Source organism: Geotrypetes seraphini, chromosome 5, assembly GCF_902459505.1.
Source record: "Geotrypetes seraphini chromosome 5, aGeoSer1.1, whole genome shotgun sequence".
NCBI lineage: Eukaryota > Metazoa > Chordata > Amphibia > Gymnophiona > Dermophiidae > Geotrypetes > Geotrypetes seraphini.
The window spans coordinates 263226649-263247386 of NC_047088.1; the positions used below are offsets into that span (position 1 = coordinate 263226649).

The 20738-nt window shown below is 48.4% G+C and overlaps 1 protein-coding gene across 3 annotated transcripts in view; it reads right to left on the minus strand.

The window, feature by feature from the left end:
• Positions 1–20738, minus strand: part of USP37 (ubiquitin specific peptidase 37) — a 465383-nt gene that overhangs the window by 248327 nt on the left and 196318 nt on the right. For all 3 annotated transcript variants that reach the window (XM_033944517.1, XM_033944518.1, XM_033944516.1), the window contains exon 11: positions 11029–11160. In XM_033944517.1, coding sequence (XP_033800408.1) covers positions 11029–11160 — 132 coding nt within the window. The remainder of the gene's footprint in view (positions 1–11028; positions 11161–20738) is intronic.

Here is a 20738-nt window from a genome sequence, read left to right on the forward strand (position 1 = left end):
CAGACGGACTCCACTTGACCAGCAGAGGTAAGAACATCTTCGGACACCGACTAGCCCGCCTGCTTCGTAGGGCTTTAAACTAGGTAAGTTGGGGGAGGGTACCTACTCATGTACTGGTGCGGAAAGGAACTATCCTGATGGGATGAGTCGACACTCTGCTTCCGAGGTAAGGGCCCACATAGCAGACAGTTCTCTAGGTGCCACACAGACTCAGGTGGAAAACGCCTTACAGCGACCTAGCAAACACAATGTGTGGAGGGCCATGTATATTAATGCTCACAGTTTAGGCAATAAAATTCTAGAGCTGGAAACTGAAATAAGGGATGCCAACCTAGACGTGGTAGCAATAACCGAAACATGGTTTACGGACTCACATGGGTGGGATATGGCTATACCGGGGTACAATCTTCTTCGTCGTGACAGAGAGGGCAGGTTAGGTGGTGGGGTAGCACTATACATTAAAGAAGACATCAAAACCACCAGGATCACTGATGTCAAATACACCGGGGAGTCCCTCTGGGTTAACCTGGTAAGAGGTGGCAATAAATGCCTGTATCTTGGTGTGGTATACAGACCCCCAAGACAACAAGAAGACATGGACACGGAATTAATTGAAGACATAGAGAATATCACTCTATGGGGCGACACTGTACTGCTAGGGGACTTCAACATGCCTGATGCAGACTGGAACACATTTTCAGCAACCACCAGTGGCAACAAGAGGCTTTTGACCTCCATAAATGGTGCACAACTAAAACAGATGGTAACGGAGCCCACTAGGGCCCAGGCGATCCTTGACCTGGTACTCACCAACGGGGAAAGCGTCTCAGAGATCTCGGTAGGGGATACGCTAGCCTCCAGCGACCATAACATGGTATGGTTCAACCTTAGGAAAGGATTCCCAAAATCAATCACAAAAACAAAGGTACTTAATTTCCGGGGCACCGACTTCACACGCATGGGAGATTTCGCTGCTTTGAATTTGATTAAGCGATTAATCAAAAAAATAATAAACTTGAAACTTGACCAAGCAGAGACCGGTAATGTGGAAGCTATGTGGTCGTACCTGAAATCATCAATACACGAAGCTACTAATCGCTACATAAAATCGGTAGACAAACGGCAAAGAAACAATAAACCCCAATGGTTCACTGAGGAGATCTCGCACCTCATTAAGGAGAAGAAGGTAAAATTATGGTCTTACCTGTTAATTTTCTTTCCTTTAGAAGCAGCAGATGAATCCAGAGACTAGTGGGTATAGCTCACATCGACCAGCAGGTGGAGATAGAGAACTGATTAACAGTTGGCCTTAAAGCCTGGTGTTCCTCCTGTTGATTCAGTTATCACTTTGCCCAAGCATCCCGAAAGGAGAATGAGCATCCACAAACTTCATTCCAGTAGAAAATGTGCCACTCAGCAATGAAATAATACAATTACCAACCATACCCCAACTGAACAAACAAACAACCTACAGACAGACAGTGCACTCGGGGAGGGGCTCTGGATTCATTTGCTGCTTCTAAAGGAAAGAAAATTAACAGGTAAGACCATAATTTTACCTTCCATAGCAAAGCAGCAGATGAATCCAGAGACTAGTGGATTGTAGCAAAGCAAAGTCAAACCGGGTGGGACGCCAACGCCGCCTCCGCCAGCACTGCAGCGCCAAAACTTGCCTCCGAACGGGCCGCTACGTCTAAACGTTAATGCTTCGAAAAGGTATTCCCAGACGACCACGTGGCCGCTCGGCAAATTTCCTCCAAAGACATACCACCGGACTCCGCCCAAGACGTAGCCAATGCCCGAGTGGAATGAGCATGAAGGTGCTCCGGTACTTTCTTTCCCGTCAACAAATAAGCCGAAGCAATAGTTTCTTTGACCCAACGAGCAATGGATGCTTTCGACGACGCCATCCCTTTGTTTTTGCCCGCGAACAACACGAAGAGATGGTCCGATCGACGAAAATCGTTCGTCACCCCCAAATAATGGAGAAGCATTCGTCGTACATCCAGGAGACGCAAAGACGAAAATCGTTTTCCCCAATCCTCCTTCCGGAAGGATGGGAGGAACAAACTCTGGTTCACATGGAATGAAGAAATAACCTTAGGCAGGAAGGACGGCACCGTTCGCACCGACACCCCAGTTTCCGAAAAACGTAAAAAGGGTTCTCTGCAAGAAAGCGCCTGTAATTCCGACACTCGCCTTGCCGAAGCCATCGCCACCAAAAACACTGTTTTCAACGTGACATCCTTCAATGTTGCCGCTGACAGGGGCTCAAAAGGTGCCCCCTGCAACCTCCCAAGGACGAGTTTAAGATTCCATGTCGGACAAATTCGCTTTACCGGAGGGCGGATATGGTGAACCCCCTTGAGGAAACGGACTATGTCCGGCTGTGAAGCGAGCGTCGAGCGAGACACCCGGCCCCTGTAACAGGCAATGGCCGCCACCTGAACCTTTAAAGAGTTATAGGCTAACCCTTTCGCTACGCCCTCCTGCAGAAAAGCAAGAATAGCCGGCAGAGATGCATGGAAGGGCGCAATCCCCTGTCGTCCGCACCATGCATCAAAAATCTTCCAGACTCTCGCATAGGAGGCAGAAGTCGAAATTTTCTTAGCTTGAAGTAGCGTGGCAATAACCTGTTCTGAATAGCCCTTCTTTTTCAGCCTCGACCGCTCAATAGCCAGGCCGTAAGACCAAATCGGGCCGGATCTTCCATCAAGATTGGACCCTGAGTCAATAAGTCCGGAGTTACCTGGAACGTTACCCGATCGCCTACTGAAAGCTGAATCAGATCCGCGTACCACGGCCGCCGCGGCCAATCCGAAGCCACCAGGATCACTCTGCCCTGCAAGAGAGAGATGCGTTGTAACACCCGACCTATCATGGACCAAGGCGGGAACACATACAGAAGGGAATTTGGAGGCCATGGGAGAGCTAACGCATCCACCCCCTCCGAGCCCTTCTCCTTGCGTCTGCTGAAGAACCGAGGCAACTTCGCATTGCGGGATGAGGCCATGAGATCCATCTCTGGCAGCCCCCAACGACGGACTAGCAGGTCGAAAGCTCGAGCAGACAACTCCCATTCGCCCGGATCTAGAAGATTTCTGCTGAGGAAGTCCGCTTGCACGTTTTCGTGACCTGCAATGTGTGCCGCCGACAGAAGCGGAACATGCACCTCTGCCCACTGAAACAGCCTCCTTGCCTCTTCGGCCAACTGCGGACTCCGGGTGCCCCCCTGACGATTGATATATGCCACCGCCGTGACACTGTCCGAAAAGATCCTGGTCGGCCTGTCCTGAATCAGGGACTGAAAAGCCCGCAGCGCCAGTCTGATCGCCTTTAATTCCAGCAAATTGATGGACCACTGGGCCTCCTCTAAGGACCACACCCCCTGCACTGAAGCTTGCAGGAACTGGGCCCCCCAGCCCAGCAGACTGGCATCCGTTGTCACCACCACCCAGTCCAGCGTAGCCAACGGCATGCCCTGCCAAAGATGCAACTCGTGTAGCCACCACTGCATGCTGCGAGCCGCTCGAGGACTCCATTGGAGACGCAAATTGTAGTCCAGAGATGCTGGGGACCAGCGAGAGAGAAGAGACTGTTGTAAGGGCCTCATGTGGCACCGAGCCCAGGGGACCACCTCCAGAGTCGCCACCATGGATCCCAGAACCTGTACATAATCCCAAACCCGAGGCCTGGGCGACCCGAGAAGTAGGCGAATCTGAGCCTGCAATTTCTCTCCCCGGTCTCGGGGTAGAAACACTTTCCCCGGAGCAGTGTTGAACCTGACCCCCAGATGCACCAAAGACTGCGACGGGGACAGAAAACTCTTGGGAAAGTTGACGATCCACCCCAACGACTGAAGGAGAGAGATTACTCTCTGAGTTACCGCCAAACTCTCCTGTCTGGACGAGGCGCGGATCAACCAGTCGTCTAAGTAAGGGTGTACCCGAATCCCTTCTTTGCGTAGAAAAGCTGCTACCACCACCATCACTTTGGAAAAGGTGCGGGGAGCCGTTGCCAGGCCAAAGGGCATTGCCCGAAATTGATAATGCTGGCCGAGAATCGCAAACCGCAGATACCGCTGATGCGGAGGCCAGATCGGGATATGGAGGTACGCCTCCTTGAGATCGAGGGACGTGAGGAACTCTCCCGGTCTTACAGCCGCAATAACTGAGCGAACCGTCTCCATCCGGAAATGGCGCACACTGAGAAATCTGTTGACCCCTTTGAGATCCAGCACCGGTCTGAATGACCCCCCCTTCTTTGGTACCCCCCTTCTTTGAAGTAAAGGGAATATATCCCGTGGCCTACCTCTTCCGGGGGCACCGGTACCACCGCCCCCAGATCTAGCAGCACCTGAAGAGTCATGCGTACCGAGTCTCCCTTGGCCGCCCCATTGAACGGGGACACCAAGAAAGAATCTACGACGGGAGAGGCGAACTCCAACTTGTACCCTTCTTGAATAATGTCTAAAACCCACTGATCTGACGTGACCTTGGCTCACTCCGCCCAGTACGCCGACAGCCGTCCCCCTAAGGGAAAGACGGAGGGAGCCAAGACCCCGTCATTGTGGAGTGCGACTTGCCGCGGCACGCGCTGGCTGACCTGAAGAGGGTTTCGTCGTACGAAAGGAATTTCTCTGCTGAAACCGAGGTCTCGAAGAAGGGAAAGAACCAGATGCGGATCTGAGGAAAGGTTTACCGGACCTGTATCTCCTAACATCCCTGAAGCGCGGTCTAGACGATGAGGACTTCATAGGGGGCCTAGCCCTATCTTCCGGTAAACGCTGTGTTTTGGTATCACCAAAATCCTTCACCAATCTATCTAAATCTTCCCCAAACAATAAACTCCCTTTAAAAGGGAGTTTCACAAGCCGAAGCTTGGATGCAGCATCTGCCGCCCAATGACGGAGCCATAATGACCTACGAGACACCACCGAAAGAGACATCTGCTTCGCAGAAGCCCGAATAATATCATATAAGGAGTCTGCTAAATAAGCCAAACCTGACTCCAAATCAGCCAGTTCCGAAGGGACCGAACCCCCGGACTCCATTAAATTATCCGCCATCCCTTGCGACCACTGCAGACACGCTCGCGCCGCATAAGAGCTGCAAATTGCGGCCTGTAAGGAAACCGCAGCTACTTCAAAGGACATTTTCAGTGAAGATTCAATCTTTCTATCCTGTGCATCTTTTAGCGTAACTCCCCCTTCTACCGGTAAGGTAGTCTTTTTAGTTACCGCTGCCACCAATGCGTCCACCCTGGGCAACCTAAACTTCTCAAGTTCGGTCGGGTCAACCGGATACAAGAGCCGCATGGCCTTTGCCACTCTTAGACTGGATTCCGGCGTAACCCATTGCGCCGAGATCAGCTCCTGCATGGCTTCATGCACCGGAAAGGACTTAGGCGGCCTACGCGTTCCTGCCATCAGGGGGTTACCCGACACCTTAGTATCTTCCTGAGAAATATTCAAACTCTGCAAGGCCTTTGAAATTAAGGAAGAAAGTTCTTCCCTATGAAACAGATGGAGAGCGGAAGGGTCATCCACTTCCCTACCCGGGGGATCTTCTGCTTCCCAATCTAAGACCTCACCTTCCTCCAAAGATTCAGGAAGAGAAAAAGGGGACATTAGCAAATTATCCTCTGCGTCCGCGGTCGCGAGTCTGCGTTTCTTCGCTACCTGCGACCACCCTGGCGACACCATCGTACCCGCAGTAGGTCTGGCATTATCACCATTCAACACAGCAGAGGTAGAGGGCACAGGAAGGGACGGACAGGCCACAGGCACCGGCTGGGCAGGCTGCGAGCCCTGTAACATAAATGCCCGGTGCAACAGCATAATAAATTCAGGAGAAAATGAGCCCAACTTAAGGGCCGCTGCACCGCCCTGATCCGTGCCGGGGAGCGGGGCCGCGCCTTCTTCCAGTGCTCCCGACTCCCCCACCACCGCCGAACTCCCCTCAGCCGTGAAAGAGTCCTGCAGTAATCCCGAGTCGTCCTCGAGCGCCGGGGACATCGATCGAGCCTCCCTTACACAGGAAATGGCTACATCACATGCCTGCAGAAAAGCATCGTCTGCCGGTGCGTTCAAACACCCGGCAGAGCAAAAGCCCGACAGTGTTCTGCGCTTCCCACAGCGCGAACACCGCTGACCAGCCTCCGTTGCCATACCTCGTTCTGGCCCCCAAACAAAAAAAATTTTTTTTTTTTTTTCACACACGCGGAGAACGCCGCCGACCGCCGACTCCGCCCACCAACTACCCCGGCACCCGGGAACGCGACAAAGAACCACGATAAACGAGTAAGGAGACTCACTCACCCAAATTTTCGTCCGCTCTACCAGAAGCCAGGTCACAGTTGGTAAGTGTACTGGAAGCCGATTCAAACACGGCACGGCTCAGCACAAGCAGGAAGTCGCCCTTTTTTTTTTTTTTTTTTATACTGGAATGAAGAAAGAACTCCTGCAGCGTCTAAAGAAACCCCTCAATCAATCGGAGGGGAGGGTGGAGAAGGGACCTGGGAGGGCCCAGGTGTAACTCCTAAAGCCGGCACCGCTCAGCCAGGCACCCCTGTCCTACTGAAGAGAGCTAGTCTCAACAGAGGAATCCAAAAGAACACCAATCTATCCGGCACCAGCCAGAATCCAGGAGCTAGAGAGCTAGCTCAATCCCTGCTGGGAGATAGAGCAAAACTGAATCAACAGGAGGAACACCAGGCTTTAAGGCCAACTGTTAATCAGTTCTCTATCTCCACCTGTTGGTCGATGTGAGCTATACTCACTAGTCTCTGGATTCATCTGCTGCTTTGCTATGGAAAACAGCATTTCTTTCCTACAAATGTACTCAGAGAAGGGAAACTAAAGTAGAATATAAAACCAGGTCTGCAGCGGTCAAAACAGCAGTTAGGGAGGCCAAACTTTGAGTGGAAGAAACTTTGGCAAAAAACATTAAAAAAGGGGACAAGTCTTTCTTCAGGTATATTAGTGATAGGAAAAGGAACACAGATGGCATAGTACGCCTTAGAAGACCGGACAGAAACTACGCGGTGGCAGATTCCGAAAAAGCCGAAATACTAAATGAATATTTCTGCTCAGTCTTCACCTGTGAGGCACTGGGACACGGACCACAGTTGAAGGCAAAACAAATTACGGTAGAGCCGTTCCAGAATTTTGAGTTCACACCTGAAGACATCTACAGCGAGCTGACAAGGCTCAAGGAGAACAAGGCCATGGGACCGGACAATTTACACCCAAGAGTGCTTAGAGAATTGAGAGATGTTCTGGCGGAACCGTTGGCCGTGCTCTTCAATCTCTCACTAAGCACAGGGAAAGTTCCATTAGACTGGAAAACAGCCAACGTCGTCCTCTGCATAAAAAGGGTTGCAAGGCTGAGGCTGCGAACTATAGACCGGTGAGTCTCACTTCAATAGTGTGTAAACTCATGGAAACACTAATTAAGCATAAATTAGATTTGATCTTGAATGAGGGGAATCTCCGGGACCCCAGTCAACATGGATTCACTGAGGGTAGATCCTGCCAGTCCAATCTTATCAGCTTCTTTGACTGGGTAACAAGAAGGCTGGACTCGGGAGAGTCCTTAGACGTCGTATACCTTGACTTCAGCAAAGCTTTTGACAGCGTCCCACACCGCAGACTGCTGAACAAGATGGAATCGATGGGGTTAGGAGTAACACTAACTACATGGGTTAAAGATTGGCTAAGTGGCAGACTTCAGAGGGTGATGGTTAACGGTACCCTCTCTAAAACGTCGGAAGTGACCAGCGGAGTGCCGCAGGGCTCAGTCCTGGGTCCACTTCTCTTCAACATATTCATTAGGGATTTGACTCAAGGGCTTCAAGGTAAGGTAACCTTATTCGCTGATGACGCCAAACTATGCAATATTGTAAACGGCTACAATCTACAGGATACTATGGAACAGGACCTCCGTACTTTAGAAAGTTGGTCCTGTATCTGGCAGCTGGGCTTCAACGCCAAGAAATGTAAGGTCATGCATCTCGGAAATGGAAATCCATGCAGAAATTACACCTTGAATGGAGAAACTTTGACCAAGACTATGGCAGAACGAGACTTGGGAGTGTTCATCAGTGCAGACATGAACACTGCCAATCAAGTGGAGAAGGCTTCATCTAAGGTACGGCAGATGATAGGTTGTATCAAGAGAAGTTTCGTCAACAGGAAGCCTGAGGTCATGATGCCATTGTACAGAGCCATGGTGAGACCTCATCTAGAATACTGTGTGCAATTCTGGAGGCCACATTACCGTAAAGATGTGCTCAGAATTGAGTCGGTTCAGCGGATGGCCACCAGGATGGTCTCGGGGCTAAAAGGTCTCTCGTACGAAGAAAGACTGAACAAATTGTAGCTCTATACTCTCGAGGAGCGTAGGGAGAGGGGAGACATGATTGAGACATTTAAGTACATCACGGGATGGGTCAAGGTGGAAGATGATATCTTTCTTCTCGAAGGACCCTCGAACACAAGAGGACATCCGCTCAAACTCAGGGGAGGGAAGTTTCGTGGAGACGTCAGGAAGTACTTCTTCACGGAACGAGTGATAGAGCATTGGAACAAGCTTCCAGTACAGGTGATCGAGGCCCGCAGTATCCCAGACTTCAAGAATAAATGGGATACCTATGTGGGATCACTGCGAGGGTCATACCAATGAATAGGGTCGCTAGGATATTGACTTAATAGAGCAGGTCCGTAAAGTTAAGGGGGCCAGTAGAATTATAAGGGTGGGTCAATGGTGTGGGCAGACTTGATGGGCTGTAGCCCTTATCTGCCGTCATCTTTCTATGTTTCTATACTCCGTTGGCCATGGCTGAACCAGGGCATCCAACCCTTCATCCTGACGTCTCTGCGACGATTGAAGAAGCGGGGCCATCAGGTCCATGAGAGGCCAAGCCCAAGACTGCACTATTAACTGGAAGGCCTCTAAACTTAAGACACCACTTTACGGGGTCTAGAACGTGCCAACTGAAGAAGCCCGCCTGAATATTCTCCACTCCGGCTATGTGAGAAGCCGAAATGTCCAGAAGATGAGATTCTGCCCAGACCATGAGCAGAGCCGCCTCCTGCGCCACCAGAGAACTCTTGGTACCCCGTGATGATTGACACATGCCACTGCCGTGTAAAACTGAGGAAACCTGCAAAATTAGCTCATGAAGCTCTTCCCGCTGAAAAATGTGCACCACAGACGCATCTTTGCCAGCAGGGGGGTGCTCGAACCCCTCGCTGGTAGAATCCGACCCCCCAAGAGGATCCTGGAAATCTCCCCCAAGGGACCAGGTCCTTATCAATTATATCTTTCTCTTCTGGGCAAAAACCTCATCCCAAGATACCCTTGGGTGTTTGGATGAGAGAGGAGTAAAGGGGGGCAAAACCACCACTGTGTGGGGCCGCAACGGGGAAGACGTTGAGAGCAACCTCCCCCCCACCCCAAGACCCCTGGAGTGAACACGGAACCTCCAGCTGCCAGCATATAAGCTTTACAAAGTGCTAACATAAATTCAGGGGGAAAAACCACCGGCGGTCCCAAGGGACTCCCTGCCCCAGCAGAGGACCCTGCCATACCTTGCCCCTGTATTTCCGGAACAGAAGGAAGGTCACCTGAGGTAACAAAAATGAAGAAGGAGGTTCCCGCCGTAATTGGACCTGAAACCGCCAAAATCGGAGTTCTTGTGGCCTGTCGTGTCTGAAAAGCCTGGGACTTTCCTGATGCTGAGGAACCGACCGATACGAAAAGGGAATCCCCAGCCACTCCAGCAGTAAGGGAATCCTTTGCGATGTACATGCGGCGGGGTGCCCTGGCCACCGGCAACTACTGTCGATGATACTACCCCACCGCTCCGTCCTACACAACGCTTGCACAATCCGGCCGCGAGTACCTCGCGTCTGGAGCACAATGAACATTTTTTTCCCCTTAAAAGTGCTCATTGTGCTGAAAACTGCTCTAGCTGTAATAAAGTGCTGAGTAGATGAGAAAAAAACAATACAAATGGCAGTTTTAAAGGGAATTGAATCCTTTAGACCAGCACACCTCAGGTATGGGGTTTTTTTTTATCACTTACTCAGAACAGACTCCTTGGCTCTCAAATCTGGAGGGCTGACCAACCAGGGGGCCAGGCCGCCGGCTGAGGCACCTCTACAAAAATGTGGGGAGGTGGAGGAAAAAGGGGGGCGAGGGACCCAGCACAAGACCCGCTGAGTTTAATACCTCCAAGATCGGACAGATCCCCAAACAGGACCCGTCCAAGCTCTATCTGGCACAAAAGGGGAACCCAGGAGTCCAAAACAAAATTCCAACAGTACTAAGAGGGGAGCTGAATTAGTCTTACCACCTGCTTTAACGGAGACTGAGGAAGACTGAGTTGTTGGGCAGATTCTAGCCTGATATACAAATTTGTGTTCAGTCTCCACCTGCTGGTAGCAGTGAGACATATAACCCATTCGTAAGGACTATACCAGTCTACCAAGTGATACAGAAAAAGTGTTTGGATAATTTCCTAAAAGAGATGTCATCATTAAGATAGCTTGGGGAACTCCACTGCTTATCATACAATCTGTTTTTCTACTTGAGATCTTACCAGGCACTTGTGATCTGGATTGGTCACTGTTGGAAAGAGGATACTGGGCTTGATGGACCTTCAGTCTGTCTCAGTATGGCAATTCTTATGTTTTCTGGTTTCTATACATTATCAAATTGCTCTTCCCCCATCTCATCATGCTAGTTCTTTTGTAGTACCTATTCTTTCTAGTAACTATCTCCCTCTTGACATTTGATTACATTCCTCATTGCAGTCAGCTGTGTTCTACTATGAAATAAAATAGTTATTCATCCTTTTCCTCACTTTATGAAAATGATTTTTTTTATTGCCACATTACTGCAGTGCAATTTTTTTTTTTTAATTTCAGTATAATCTGACCTGTTAGAAAGAGTCATCTTAAACAGATTTACAGTGGAATATCAAAGATATAGATATCTAATATAGTACACAGTACAATTTTACCTGATAAGTGCATTAAAAGGGATTTTCCTCCAGGGAATTCCTTGCTTCAGCAAATCATTAGCAAATGGCTGAAGGGAAAACAGAGACTGTAAAATGGCATTCATGTAGCATGTATTTCCCAAGTTGGAAAAACTAAAAGAAAAAAGTAATTAAGCATTAATGATATCCCTTACAAAGCCAAATTGCTTACCTGTAACATTTGTTCCTGGAAGAAAGCAGATCACCAATCATATATGCAGATATTACCACTCCCCTTTTCCAGAGCTTTCCAAATAATTTTGACAAACCTCCTGGACATGTGCGGTAATTACTGCATTAATTCATACCATAACATTCCTCAATCCATAAGCAGAGTTAAAGCTGAACTCTAGAAGGGTATAGGTACCTGCATCTTTGGTGACTGGCTGTCTTTAGACAACATGTGATACAGGTAAACAAACTTCCTCTAAGTCTAAACACAAAGTAATTTCAAGATATCCACAATGAAAATGCATTACAGAGCTACAAACAACTGAAGCAGTGTAAGCAAATCTCTTACATATGTACTCGTCGTACCTGGTGATATCTAGAAATCGTAAGAGCAACCAATTACCCAAACAAGGAAACATGCATCCTCAGTATTTCAAAATATATAACTGAAACAGACATTATGTCAAAACTTGCAGAGGAATGACAAGTCAAAAATCAATATACAGAACAGTAAATTAAGTTTCCTCTAAAATAAATGCAATGTTCTCTCTAACCTGGATATATGTGTATGCAACTACAGCATTCCTTCAGTTCTATAAAAAACAGTGATATAAAGATGCTTACTATAAAGCACAGTTACTTACTGTAATAGTTGATATCCAGGGAAAGCAGGCAGCCTGGATGCGGACAGCCTCCCAAGCACACTTGCTTGAAGAAAACTTTGAAGTTTTGAGTATGCCACACCGCGCATGCGCGAGTGCTTTCCCGCCCAGCGCAGAGCGAGTCTCCTCAGTTCAGATAGCTAGCAGAGAAGCCAACCAGGGGAGGTGGGTGGGTTGTAAGAATAGCTGCCTGCTGTCCCTGGATAGCAACTGTTATGGTAAGTAACTGTGCTTTATCCCAGGACAAGCAGGCAGCCTATTCTCACATATGGGGGACCTCCAAGCTAACCAGAATGGGATGGTGGGAGCGTTGGCAACTTAAGAGAATAAATTTTGTAATAGTCTCTGGCCAAAATGGCCATCCTGTCTGGAAAAAACATCCAGACAATAATGAGAAGTGAATGTATGAACCGAGGACCAAGTGGCAGCTTTACACAAATTTCCTCAATAAGAATGGATCGGAGGAAAGCTACTGAAGCTGCCATTGCTTTGACTTTGTGGGCTGTGACTCGACTCTGTAGATGCAGTCCAGCCTGGGCATAGCAGAAAGATATACAAGCAGCCATCCAGTTGGAGATGGTACACTTAGAAATTGGATGGCCCAACTTGTTTGGATCGAAGGAGAAAAAAGCTGAGGAGCCAGTTCTGTGTGGTTTGGTGCGTTCAAAGTAGAAGGCCAAAGCACGTTTATAGTCCAGCGTATGAAGAGCTGATTCTCCAGGGTGAGAATGAGACTTTGGAAAGAACACTGGAACAATGGATTGGTTGAGATGAAATTCTGAAACCACTTTGGGTAAGAATTTAGGATGAGTACGAAGGACCACCTTGTCATGATGGAATACAGTGAAAAGTGGATCAGCAACTAAAGCTTGCAGCTCACTGACTCTTCGAGCAGATGTGAAGGCAATGAGAAACACCACTTTCCAAGTGAGATATTTCAGATGAGCCATAGACATTGGTTCAAATGGAGGCTTCATCAATTGAGCAAGAACCACATTGAGATCCCAAACCACTGGAGGCGGTTTGAGAGGAGGTTTGACATTGAAAAGTCCTATCATAAATTTGGAAACCACCGGATGAGCAGAGAGGTGTTTCCCTTTAATAGGCTAATGGAAAGCAGCAATTGCACTGAGATGGACTCGGATAGATGTAGACTTGAGGCCAGAGGTGGATAAGTGCAAAAGAAAATCCAGAACAGAAGATAAGGAGGAAAGCTGAAGCTCCTTATCATGAGAGATGCACCACAAGGAAAATCTAGTCCATTTTTGGTGGTAACATTGTCTAGTAGTAGGCTTTCTGGAAGCCTCTAAAATATCTCTTACAGGTTGAGAAACTGAAGAGGAGTTATGTTGAGAGGTACCAAGCTGTCAGGTGCAGAGTAGAGAGTTGCGCGGGGACAGAAATCCCACCCGTCCCCGCCAAAATCCCACCCGTCCCCGTGAGGAATCCCTCCGTCCCCACCCGTCCCCGCGAGGAATCCCCTCCATCCCCACCCATCCCCGCGAGGAATCCCCTCCGTCCCCACCCGTCCCCGTGAGGAATCCCCTCCGTCCCCACCCGTCCCCGCAAGGAATCCCCTCCATCACCATCCTTCCCTATAAACTTCAGAAATAGTTATTTTATTTAATTATGCTACTGATTAAAGGCTCTGGTAGAGGCCCATTTACAAATAAGCAAAGAGACTTTATTAATTTGGAAATATTAATTGGGAAGAATACATACTTTGTAAATGGGTTTCTACCAGAACCTCTAATGTAAATATAAAATATAAATACTCAGCTGATGAGAACCCACAAACTGTCAGCTGAGGACTTCCTTTGCAGTTGGCCGGGGGTCCCTTTTGCCAAGCTTGGCAGGCAGCAGTAGCGTCCCTGAGTCACAGATGCTGGCACCTCAGTGGCTCATGGATGCTGCCAGCGACTGCTGCGTTTGGTGGAGGGGAGTTCTGGCCATCTCTAGAGGAGGTCCTCTGCTGGCGGTTCTTGGGGATCCCCATCAGTCACAACAAGGGTCAACAAGTACTTCAACACTGTAGAAATAAAACCAGAAATGCATTTCCTTTTCTTTTGAACACAAAACAAAGACATCTGCCATATACATTTCCCAAAGCTAACATATTTTAGTCAATAAATTCCGTTTTTTACCTTCGTTGTCTGGAGACTTATTTTTCCATAAAGTTGGTCCCAGTTTCTTTTTTCTGCTTTCCCATCTTCTGTAAATTCTTCTGTTGCTGTCCATTGGTTCCCCCAACCATGGTCCAGCATTTATCTCTTTCTCATCTTTCGTGCCTGCCCACCAGCCCCATACCCAACATTTCTCCTTCTATCACCCCTCTCCAACACTTTGCCACATCTCTCCCTCCATTCCCTTCACCACTGTCCAATATTCCTCCCTCTTGCATCCCTTTCAATCTGTCCCATTGTTCCCTTGCCACATTTCTCACTCATCTTTTTCTTCCCTATCACATTCTGTACCTTCCTCCCTACGACCAAAAATTCTCCTCTTTCTTCCATTTGCCGTGTGTGTGCCGTGAGGGAGGTCTGGTGCCCCAGAGTAAGAGCAGGGGTGCCCACACTTTATGGGCTAGCGAGCTACTTTATAATGACTAAGTCAAAATGATCTACCAACAATAAAATTTTAAAAAAACACAAAGCACAATGAAAGGCAGAGAAAATGTTAATTATTCATATTCCGGGTTTTTTCAAAGAGGTCACGGCAGATGACTCTATGCAATGTCACCCCCTCCCTTTTTACTAAACCACAATAGTAGGTTTTAGCACAGGGAGTTACGCTGAATGCCTCGCGCTGCTCTCAATGCTCATAGGCTCCCTGCGCTAAAAAACGATATTGCGGTTTAGTAAAAGGGAGCCATAGTGCAAAATATAGACAGCAGATATAAATTCTCAAAACAGACACATTTTGATCACTAAATTGAAAATAAAATCATTTTTCCTACCTTTGCTGTTTGGTGATTTCATGAGTCTCTGGTTGCACTTTCTTCTTCTGACTGTGCATCCAATCTTTCTTCCTTTCTTTCAGCCTCCTGTATGTTTCCTCTCCTCCAGACCTCATTCTCTCCCCCAACTTTTTCTTTCTGTCTCCCTGTTCCCCCTTCTTTCTGTCTCCCTGTCTGCCCCCTTTCTTTCTTTCTCCGTGCCCTCCCCCAAGCCACTCGGTTTGCTGCCACCGCCATCGGGGAATAGCCCCCAAGCCACCGCCGTCCCAAGCTTTCCCTGCAGAAGCGTCGCGCTGACCAGCATTCCGCTCCCTGACGTCAATTCTGACGTAGGAGAGGAAGTTCCGGGCCAACAAGGCATTTCTCCTCATTCCATCCAGCCTGAGCCCCATCTCTCCTTGATCCAGCATTTCCCTTCTGTGTTTGTCAGAATTACCATTCCACCTATTTTCCAGCATCACCCTTCTTTGTGTCCATCTCACCTATATCCCTATCTCACCACTTTTTCAGAATCTTCATTTGTCTCTGTCCTTGTCTTTACCCCATGTTCACCATTTGCCCTTTCAATGTCTTTATCTCCCCCCCCACACACTTTTTCAGCATTACTTATATGTCTCTATTTCACCTCCTCTTCATGTCCCCTCTGTATCTCTATCCTTATTCAGTAGGTCCTGCTTACTCTTTCTCTTCTTTGTATCACTATCTCCATTTTCAGCTTTCCCCCCTTTTCCTTTGTTACTGCACCCGGTAGCCAGAATCTTTCCACTCCAATCTTTCACCTCCACTCCGGCCCAGCCCAGTATGAAATATTTCCTTTTGTTTCCCTCCCCTCTCTCTCTCTCTTCTCCTCCCTCACCCACGAGTCCTGCATCTGGCCCTCTCCCTTCTACCTGCACCTGGCAACACCCCCCTGCTCCGCGGCTCTCTTCAGCAACTCGTCAGCAGCTGTGATCAAGACAGGCTGCCGACATCGAGGCCTTCCCTCTACGAGTCCCGCCTTTGTGGAAAAAGGAAGTTGAAACAAGCGGGACTCGCAGAGGGTAGGCCCCGACGTCAGAAGCTTGTGTCGATTGCTGCTGCTGAGTTGCCGAAGAGAGCCGCGGAGCAGGGGGTGTGGCCAGAAGCAGGTAGAAGGGAGAGGGAGATAGGAAGGCTGTAGAAGCTCCGGAGCATGACACCGACCCCGGCCAGGATGATTTCTTTTTCAGGCGTGCAGCTTACAAGTCCGGCGTCGCGGCGGGAAATAGCCATGCTGAGCAGTGAGCTCAGCACGTACACAGATGAAAGCCTTGCTTGCTGATTGGTCCGGCGGCACGGCGGGGCGGGGCCACCGGACCAATCAGCAAGCAAGGCTTTCATCTGTGTACGTGCTGAGCTCACTGCTCAGCATGGCTATTTCCCACCGCGACGCAGGACTTGTAAGCTGCACGCCTGCATCGCCAGAATTTAGGTAGGCTGTTTTCATCCCCATGGGAGTCCCGTGGGCCAGGGGGCGTCCCCGTGGGAGTCCCGTGGGTCAGGGGGGCATCCCCGTGGGAGTCCCGTGGGTCAGGGGGCATCCCCGTGGGAGTCCCGTGGGCCAGGGGGGGAACCCGCAGGATCCCCGTGATCCCCGTTCCCGTGCAGACCTCTAGTGCAGAGACTGCAGGTTGGGATGAAGTAGAGGTACTTGACTGTGTAAGCAGAGAAGGAAAAACTGGGACAAGGTATGGCTCACTGCTGCTGAGTTGAAGTAGAAGGGAGTACCAAGGTTGCTCGGCCACCGAGGAGCTATCAGAATCACGGTGTCATGATCGTTCTTCAACTTGACAAGAATTTTGAGAATGAAAGGGAATGGAGGGAATGCATACTGGAAGAGATTTGTTCATTCCAGTAGAAAAGCAACTGCCTCGAGGCGATGAGGAGAATATATCCTGGAGCAGAACTGAGGCAGTTTGTGGTTGTGGAGAGATGCAAAGCGATCTATCTGAGGAGTTCCCCACTGAGAAAAAACTGTGATGAAGAGGCGAGGAATTGAGTGTCCCTTCGTGAGGTTGCAGAAGACGACTCAATTTGTCCGCAAAACAGTTTTTCGCCCCTTGGATGTAAACAGCTTTTAGGAAGGTGTTGTGGAGAATTGCCCAGTCTCAGCCAAAATACACCATAAGATTAGCACCTCAACTAGTGATAGTACATATATATGTAAGGGAGCCTCAGAGATCTTGAAATCAGGCAGTAAACTGCCAAGATTCCAGATCAATCAAAATCTCAATCATTGGCTCTACCTTCTAGATATAGAAAATAATTTTAAAATTTTTTTGAAACTTTTTATACTTCAAAATGTAATGTGGAAAGAAGATAATGCAATATTTGGACTTCAGTAAGGCTTTTGATAATGTCCCACACACTAGGTTACTGAACAAGATGAACGCGATGGGCCTAGGTGAAACACTGACTGCATGGGTAGAAAACTGGCTTAGTGGTAGACTCCAAATGGTAATGGTAAACGGTATTCCCTCAAAAACATCAGAAGTGACCAGTGGAGTACCACAGGGCTTGGTCTTGGGCCCAATACTATTCAATATCTTTGTAAGTGATCTGCCTCAGGGACTTCGAGGTAAAATTACATTATTCGCCGATCACGCTAAACTATGCAACAGTGTAGGCAGCGCAGCAGAACCTGATAGCGCAATCATGCCCAGCGCTATGAAGCAGGACCTACTTTTACTAGAACAATGGTCCAGTACTTAGCAACTGAATTTTTATGCCAAAAACTGTAAGGTTATGCATCTTGGTAGCAGAAATCCACGCAGAACATACACCCTTAATGGTGAAAACCTAACCAAAACTGCAGCAGAACGGGACTTAGGAGTAATCATCCGGGAAGATATGAAAACTGCGAATCAGGTGGAGAAAGCAACAGCAAAAGCTAGACAAATGCTGGGCTGCATCAGAAGGAGCTTTATCAGTCGTAAGCCTGAAGTGCTACTGCCATTGTACAGATCAATGGTGAGACCTCACTTGGAGTACTGTGTTCAGTTTTGGAGGCCACATTATCAAAAGGATGTGAAGAGAATGGAGTCAATTCAGCGAATGGCCACTAGGATGGTCTCAGGACTAAAGAATCTCCCATATGAAGAACGTTTGAGCAAGCTGCGCTTATATTCTCTCGAAGAGCGCAGGGAAAGGGGGGACATGATAGAAACATTCAAATACGTCTCGGGCCGTATTGATGTGGAGGAAGAAATATTTTGTCTTACGGGTCCCATGGCGACAAGAAGGCATCCGCTAAAACTCAGGGGACACCAGGAAGTATTTCTTCACAGAAAGGGTAATTGATTGATGGAATGGTCTTCCACGTCAGGTAGTCGAGGCCAGAACCACGCCCGACTTCAAAGGACAATGGGACAGATAGGTGGGGTCGCTCCAGAGGAATGCTTAAATGATGGAGGGAGGGTTCTTGAGTGGGCAGACTTGTAGGGCCGTCAGCCCTTTTCTGCCGTCATACTCTATGTTTCTATGTAATAACTTTCAAAAAAGCACTTATCTTAATCCTTTGAATCAAAAGTACTGCACTGTGAAACCCAAAAATGAGGATTGCCCAGTCCCAAACCTTCAGAGCTTCTTGACAAAGGGAGAGAGATCCCATTCCTCCCTGCTTGTTGACATAGTACATGGCGACTTGGTTGTCTGTCCGAATTAGGACTACCTGGTTATGAAGATGTTGAAAAGCTTTGAGAGCATTGAAGATCGCTCTGAGTTCCAACAGATTGATATGACACTGACGATCCGTGCTGGACCAGTGGCCTTGAGTACAGAGTCCGTCGAGGTTAGCGCCCCAAGCATAGTTCAAAGAATCTGTCGTGAGGACCTTCTGATGAGGCGGCGTCTGAAACAGTAACCCTTTGGAGAGTTTGGAAGAGAGCATCCACCAGCGGAGAGACTGGCTCAACGAAGGAGTGATTGTAATGTGTCGAGACAGTAGATCGCAAGCCTGCGTCCACTGAGATGCCAGGGTCCACTGAGGAATTCTGAGGTGAAGCCTGGCAAAAGGAGTCGCGTGTACTGTGGAGGCCATGTGACCTAGGAGTACCATCATGTGTCTTGCTAAGAATGAAGATCGGGAACACACTTTGTGTCAGAGCTGAAGAAGAGCATCCAGACGTTGTTGAGGAAGAAATGCTCCGAGTTGGATAGTGTCCAGAACAGTTCCGATGAACCGTAGATTCTGAGAAGGCTGAAGTTGGGATTTGGGAAAGTTGATTTCGAATCCCAAGCTTTGTAGGACCCACGTAATCCTTTAGGTCGCTACAATAATCCCCTGAGATGTGGAATCTTTGATGAGCCAGTCGTCTAAGTAGGGAAACACCTGAAGACCATGGATCCTTAGATCTGCTGCTACCACTACGTGGCACTTGGTGAACACTCTGGGAGATGATGCTAGGCCGAAGGGTAGCACTCTGTACTGAAAATGCAGATTCCCCACCTGAAATCTGAGGTACTGATGGGAGGCCGGAAGAATGGGGATGTGAGTGTAAGCCTCCTTGAGATCCAGAGAACCAATTGTTCTGATCTAGAAACGAATAAAGAGATGCCAAGGACAGCATACAAAATTTTTCTTTGACTAAAAATTTGTTGAGAACCCCGAGATCCAGAATGGGTCGCAGATCGCCCGTATTCTTCGGAACAAGGTAGTAATGAGAGTAAAACCCTTTGCTCTGCTGTTCCAAAGGAACTTCCTCGATGGCACGGAAATGAAGCAGAGCTTGAGTTTCCTGAAGAAGAAGGGCGGTCTGGGATGGATTGGAAGGATACTCTCTTGGAGGAAGCTCTGGTAGAATCTGAGAGAAATGAAGAGAGTATCCTTCCCCGATTATTGACAGCACTCAAAGGTCGGATGTAATGGTCTCCCATCGGTGGTAAAAATGATGGAGATGACCTCCTTTGGTGGGAAGGGAAGCAGAACGATGGAGGTTATGCTCTGTTTGACAGTCAAAAAGGCTGTGCAGCCTTAGGTGCAGAAGGCTGAGGTTTCTGTTGCTTCTACTGCTGTTGTTTCTTGGGGGGTGCTTGACTAAGGAGCCGCCCTTGGAGGATAACACCTCTGGAAGGATGGAAGAAGTCGAGAAGGTTTTGCAGGAGCTGGCTTTGGCTTTGGTCTGACAACTGAAGCAAAGGATTTCTCATGTCCAGACAATTTCTTGGTGGCAGCCTCTATAGATTCATCAAAGAGGTCATTTCCCTCACAAGGAATATTAGCCAGGCGATCCTGAAGATTAGGGTCCATATCAATGGTGCAAAGCTAGGTCAGGCGTCGCATCGCTAATGAGAAAGCAGCAACCCTGGAAGAAAGTTCAAAAGTATCGTAAGATGACTGGAGAAGATGTAACTGGAGTTGTGCCAAGGTAGTACCAAACTCCAGAAACTCCACATGTCTATGTTCATCCAAGTTCTTCATAAAATTTGGAAGATGGTCAATCAAAAACGTCAAATAAGTCGTGAAGATGAAATTGTAATTGAGGACTCTAGAGGCCATCATGGAATTCTAGTAAAGACGCCGGCCAAACTTGTCCATGGTCTTACCCTCTCTTCTTCAAGAGGTACTGTGGCATACACTCTGGAAGGATAGGTTCTCTTCAAGGAAGATTCCACAAGAAGGGATTGGTGAGATAGTTGTGAATTCTCAAATCCCTTGCAATGTGGTGTTCTATACCTCAATTCCAATTTGCCTAGAACAGCAGGTATAGCATAAGGAGTCTCCAGATTTCATTTGAAAGTCTGGAACCGGGGACCTCGATCGAGGAGTTGGTGGTCTAGTAGAGCTTGAAGGTGTAGAGCGAGGCTTAGTTGAAGAAGGACGCTGCTTAGAAGAAGAGCTATGCCTGGAGGTATGCCTGGAGGAAGGCCTCGATTGCCGGTGAGAG